The sequence below is a fragment of the Morone saxatilis genome, unplaced genomic scaffold (assembly GCF_004916995.1).
Source record: "Morone saxatilis isolate NCDOM2014 unplaced genomic scaffold, NCSU_SB_2.0 Contig14, whole genome shotgun sequence".
Taxonomy (NCBI): Eukaryota; Metazoa; Chordata; class Actinopteri; family Moronidae; genus Morone; species Morone saxatilis.
The window spans coordinates 15,324,817-15,331,534 of record NW_023339696.1 but is presented as its reverse complement, the minus strand read 5'-3'; the positions used below and the strand labels follow the sequence as shown (position 1 = coordinate 15,331,534).

At 36.3% G+C, this 6,718-nt stretch overlaps 1 protein-coding gene across 2 annotated transcripts in view; it reads right to left on the bottom strand.

Annotated features, from left to right (window-relative positions):
- The window catches only part of shisa9b (shisa family member 9b), a 17,936-nt gene that overhangs the window by 3,762 nt on the left and 7,456 nt on the right, over positions 1-6,718 (bottom strand). For both annotated transcript variants that reach the window (XM_035654350.1, XM_035654351.1), the window contains exon 3: positions 2,157-2,297. In XM_035654350.1, the coding sequence (XP_035510243.1) occupies positions 2,157-2,297 (141 nt within the window). The remainder of the gene's footprint in view (positions 1-2,156; positions 2,298-6,718) is intronic.

Sequence of the window (6,718 nt, the reverse complement as noted above, 5' to 3'; positions counted from 1 at the left end):
ATATATATATATAAAAACCTTTATTTAACATCTTTATTTAATATCACTTTATACCAGCCATTGCATAAAATTGTATTCGTGCAAATCAAAAGATTACAAATATATTGTGTCGGTTAATTATTATTCTCCAACAACAATAACTGTTGATATTCCAGCATATTAAATTGTTGTTGACCTCTGTGTTATTTTATGTCTCCTATCAGGTGTAGACAATGTATGACAACTGTATTCACTTGAGCACTAATTGAGCCTGAGCAAACCAAGCTCCAGCCTTAGGCTTTGTGAGTTTTGCATTTCAAACTTTTTTAATGAAATGTCTACCAGATAACCTTTAATATGGTCTCTACATCAGCAGCCGGCTATGTCTGTGCTACAGATTACACTTCATGTTACAAGAAAGAGATGTGGAGATGAGCAGCATATTCTTTACAGCAGCTATTTCAATAAAAGAAAAACACATCAGTGAACAAATATATTAGGACCACAGAGGCTCACATGGCTTACCATGTACAGTATAGTTGCATCACATTACTACGCCCCAACTCATTTGAGTTTTGATTGCTCCTGATTGTCTCCTGTCCCCAGTCTCATTAGCTAAGATTTGCTCTATTTTTTTCTCTAATGATCAGTTTGTTTGACGGCACTTCAGTAGCAGTGGAGAAGCTTCAGCTGCTTGTGTGAATCACAAAGAGTGAGCTCTGTTATGTGATTGGACCTACTACACACATGCTGATAGCTGTCATCCCTTCCATAGCCAGGTCTGTTAAACACAGCTTATTGTTTCAGGCAGAATCAAGAAAAAGACTCAGGTTTCACAGTGCTTAATAGCATCAAATACAGATCCACAAATGCCTTCACTCTACACTTTGATTCTGAATATTCCTTGTTTATCTCCTCTCTATATAAAATTGTTTGTTATTTTAAATACTGTAATAATTATTTTTACAACAGAAATCAATATTAAAAGTGGTGGAATATCAGTTACTTAAAATACCGCTGATTGTTTTTAAGTTTGTTTGACAAGTCAAATGTAAACTGATAATACATTTTTATTTTTCATTTATTAAATGTTACAAAGGAGCCTCTAAATTTTGGATTTGTGGTGTTAAATTTCCATATGGTGTAGAATTGAATAGTAAGATTATTGGTTATGCATGAACACATGACCCATTCATTACCAGTGATGGTTTTATTTGGATATGAAGTGTGTCTGTGAAGTATGCCTAACTTTGTGTGCTCAACTCCACTGTAACATACACTGTTAACATCACCTGTTCTCATTATTTTAGTATCAGCTCAAACACTTTAGAGAATCATACTCACACATACATAAGAGGGGTAACTTTCTTATAACCTACTACATTATCCATTTAGCTTGATTTTAAGATTTTCAGGAATATTTTTAGATTTTTTTTATCCTTTCACCAAGACATCAAAAATAATTGCTGAATGGTACCATTTTGGTATTTGCCACTATTTCTTGTTTCAAATGCTGTTTGTTCAGACACTGGCTGCAGACATTCCAAAATTAGCACATGAGAAGAACAACAAACTTGCTTCTATAAATAAACTTTCAGTTCTGCTCTCTGTTGGTATTGATGGACTATGGATTAACTGACAAGGATTTATGTAAACTAGAGATCTGATGATATTCAAACCAACTAGGTTCCTATTTAAAGAAAAATACAGTTTTGAAGTACATATCTAACAGCATGTGTTGCGTAAATAGGATTTTTGCTGTATCTTGTGTAATAAAATATTGAAAAACTGTCAATGCCGCATTGTCTTCTATCATTTTAATGCTAGACAAAACATAGAGGGATGGAAATTAAGTTCACTAATAACTGCAGGTAGTAGAAAATATGTATTATGTGTTTTCTGTTGAGACCAGCATTGTTTAACACACAATTAACCACATTTCATATGACCAGTATTCAGAAAAATGTTCATCCTCATGAACTTATTCATGATTACTTAGATTACAGATTCAGTTGTTTCCGGTTTGCGCAATTAAACCTTTACACTCATATGATGCAGGGAAACCCTAATTAAGTATGCTAGTGTTATTTATAGTAGATGTAATGTGCTACCTAATCAGATAAAATGAACAGCAACTGCCTTTTCATCATTATACCTCACTGTAAATAACTTCTTACCCACAGCCTTGAGTGTGGCATACTTGTTGAGATCCTTGACAGGCTTCTGTTGTTCATAGGGGCTGGTGATCTGTCCCACAGCTGGATAAGGCTGTGCTATCAGAGTAGATGTTTGAACCATGTTGTTTGTCTGGTTGCTATCTAAAGGAGGGAAAACAAAATTCATTAATGCAGAAAAGAGATTGTTTCTGTTGTTTGCACTGTTTCCCTAATCATTGAGGTAATGTGTATAAATGTGCAAACAATTAGCATTATTTAATGCAATATCTGATAATATATTATAATTGTATGTTTAGCTATTTTATTTGTTTATTTAATTTAAACTGGCTTGGTTTCCTCAAAGTAATACATGAGGTCGAATTCCTATTTTTCTATAGAATAATTGTCTCTCTAAGTTGATAGTGTCACTTTCCCTTAAGTATGTTTTTTATGGGGACCCAGCTGGAGAATCATGACCGCTCTTTGTAAAACTGTACTAATCCTACAGTAGACATCTGGTAAATTAAAGGGTGCAAAGCAAATAGACTGGCCCCCTGCCTACTGGCATGACAGAACAAACAGATGTTCAGAGTGTCTTTTCCTCGTTTAGATTGGAGATTAGTGGAATGCACCAATTCACAGGCAACAGTTCGAAGACTGCTTGTGCTGTGTGTTTTATATATATATCTCAACATGTTTATGGACCAATACTTGGATGCAGATAGTTTTGATCATTCGTTAATTACCTACTCCTTTTAGGCTTTAAGCACAAAATCATAATGATGGTTATTTTAAATATCATGTGGTTGTGAATCAAGACCCATTCTGTTATTTGTCATGGCGTAAATAGTTTCTCTTAAAGGTAAGCTGGCTCAGAGTAGTTACAAGGATTAATCCACTGTGAGTCTAACACCAATAATTTAAAGGGTATGAAGACAAAAAAAAAATCCCAACCCATCACTGCCATTGTTACTGGTTAAAGTTTACAAACTTTAAAATGTGTCCACTAGTCCTTGGTCTAGAATTTGTCCGATAAAAACAGATAATTAATACAGAAAATAGGTTAATTAGGCTCTTATTCCCCACTGGTCAGCAAGAAACTTTTACTGTGCTAATTAATTTGGAAAGTCTCAAATTATCAATGCTGTCTCATGAAATGATGCAGGGACAGCTTTGACTTCAGCACTCCTCATCAAGGGGACGGTGTAATGAGTAAGATCAGATTTTGGTGGGTCATTTAAGGTAGCAAAAGACTGATGGTGCCACTGTGTTCTCCTTATGATGGGGATTGCGTCATAACAAGCTCTCGTATTATTCTTTTACTGAAAGCCTTATTAAAAGCTATAGTCATTAAGAAAGACAGCACAGCGTTTTCTCAGACTGGTCCATGCAGGATCTCCTACTATTTGGACGTGCCCTGAAAACCTCCAAGGGACCTGAACCCCCTCAGCAGGCTCATTTTGCTGCAAAGGAGCAGTAGCTCTACTCCAAGCTGCCTCCAGATGTCTGACCTCATCACTCTAACTCCGAGGGTAAGCCCAGCTACCCTACTGAAGAAACTCATTTTGGCAGCCGGTGTCTGTCATCCAATTTTTTTCGGTCACTACCCAAAGCTCATGACCATAGGTGAAGTTGGGTGAAATTAGTGGTAAATCAACAACTTTGCCTTCTGGCTCTGCTTTCTCTTCACTCTTCTGGTATAGCACACGCGTCACTGTTAATGCTGCTCCAATCCGCCTGTTCATCTAACGCTTCTTTTTGCCCTCACTCATGAGATACTTGCCAAACCCTGAGATACTTGAACTCCTTCAGTTGGGGCAGTAACTCACTCCCAACCCAGAAGGACCAATCCACCTATTTCCAACAGAGAACCATGACCTCAGATTTGGAGGTGCTCATTTTCATCCCATCCGCTTCACACTCTGCTCTAAACTGCCCCAGTACATGATGAAAATCACAGTCTGATAAAACAACCACTTCATCTGAAAGAAGCAGAGATGCAATTCTGAGGTCCCCTCACCGGATACTCTTCTCCTATCAGCTGTGCCTTGAGAGCCTGTCCATGAATATCACAAACAGAACTGGTGACAAGGGCAACCCTGGCGGTGGCCAACACCCACTGGAAAGGTGTTTGACTTTGTGCCAAGAATATAGACACAGCTCCCACTTGTATGGGGAACGGATGGCTCGTAGCAACAGTGCAGTCACCAAAGCCGCAGCCCTTCTGGTCTCTCTGTACCCATCTGCTGCTATTCTCATATCTTCATTATCTAATATTAATAATTTTTAAATGCCATGTCATAGTCTGCTTAACTTGCAAAAACAACTAAATTCTCCAAAATTGTAACAGAAAATCTCAGCCTCAAATCTATCTGTGTTGCCGTGTCAGGTTCCTTTCTGGGCTTGTTGACCTGTTTCAGTTTAATACAATTCATTGTAAGTGGGCCATGCAATGTGTTCTTGTTTAAGATAAAAGTGAAATTAGATTATCTGCCTCCATAGAATACACTGAATTTACTTCACTTGTGATTTGTTTAACCAGGATAATACAGGTTTAATACTGCTCTTTAGGAAATCCTTGGTACATGGGTACATTAATCAAATGTATCTTTTAAGAACCATGGAAAACTATTTATATTCTCATTAGTTGCACCATCCACTCAGGAGCCCCATTGTGCTTATCTGATACTCCAGTCAAGGTCAGGGTAGAAGCCACCGAATGTAAATAATTTAAATACTTTATAATAAGGTCATAAATTAATATTTATTTTTGAGCCTGTCTGTACATCTGGTATCTCAAATTTCCTGTATATAAACTCTAAGATGGGGAATAGATTTTACTGCAGTTAATAAATGAGGACAGTGCAACTTTGCCATTTTCATGATGCCAAACTCAATTTAAACAGAGGTGCTGATGTATGTGCTTGTTTATCTCCCTGAGTGTCATTTGTGCTTGTACTGTTGTCAGAGTCACCACTTTTATGTCAGCTGCTGGAAGAAAATAGGCCACTTCTGGAGACTTGTAAGGTTAAAGACACCATGGTTGTTGCGGGCAATAAGCAAGTTAACACTCCAGACACAGACACCTCCCTGGAACTCATAAAAGATTTAAGAGAGTATTTTGGGAGCTGTATGCCCCAAAATAAATGGTACAAGGAGAAGGGCGCTCTTATTTACAGGCAGCCTACTTTCAAGTTAGTTATGAAAATATTCTATTCTCTCTCAGTATCTTGCAATTTCTGTCAAACTGCTGAAACTCCTCATCATCAAACGCTGTATTAATGTGTGTACATCATTTTAATTATTAGTCATTAATTAGGTAATATTATTAAGCAAGGATAATCCATTTGAGTCATTTGTCGACATTGGTTTATGTGTTTAACAATTTCTGAAACTTCAAGATGCATAAAACATATTTTAAAGTCTATTGGTTTGAGTAAAAAATGTATTTTGGGCTGATTCCATTATTTTTAAGAAATCAGAAAACATAGATGTTTTTTAAGTTGATCATTGGTTTAAAATGGTAATTATGTAATATAAAGGAAACAAGTGTGTGTTTGTCAGCTTATTCATACAGTCAATTACCCTAAACATAACTCAGTGGCAGAACACCCTCATAGCCTGAGATGGGCAAAACGTGCCTCAACAAACTGAAGTAATTAATAAAAGCTGGAAAAGAGGAAGACAAATTGTGTATGTACAATTGACAAATTCATACAACATCTCATTCTTCCTCATTAATTGTAAAGACAACACACACATTTCCTGACCAGTGGCAGATATTTGTTAGCGTATCAGTAAAAGTATCTTAATTATGTAAGAGACCAATTCAGTTGTGTTGATCTCCTTAGCTGGATACAATCTAATAAGAAGAAGAAAATCTAATATTCTGTACCTCTACATTCACTACACCACTGCTACACCTCTCTGTTGTTTTGAATCACATAAAAACAAAATAGACATTATTCAGAACGATTTTTTGAATTACAAGTCTAAAGTATTGTTCACTGTATTACCCCCCTTTGTCGAACTTACAGTAATACATTACATTACAGTTTCTCTGTGCTCTGTCTGTCACTTATATAACTCTTATTTCTATTCTTGAGTTCCTAAAAAGAAAGAAAGAAATATTTAACCATCTATACTCATAATACGCTGTTGCTTTGGAAAAGCCCAATCTACTGTCTAATTTTGTTGATGCGTGACACAGTTGGAGCTTTAGAAAGCAGCAGAAAGGATTGTGTAAAAAGAATTTTTTTTACACCATTAGAATAAATTCAAGATAATAATTCCCTTGCATCAGTCAAATAGAGTAAAGACTGGAGATGTACCACTCAAAATGTAGAGAAATAGGTAAAAAAAAATATGCACATAATTGCTTTTATTAATAATCACCTGGAAATACAAATCATTGTGTTTTTGTCATCTTAGAATTAGCCGTTTTCTACAGAGGGAGTGGGTCCTTTTCCCTAGAGGCCACCATATTGAACCACCATATACAGACTATAGATAGGGCCTTTCATTATTTTCGCAAGTTTGATGGCCACTTCTCCTCCACACTTGGAAGGCTCAGCTGTATTCAA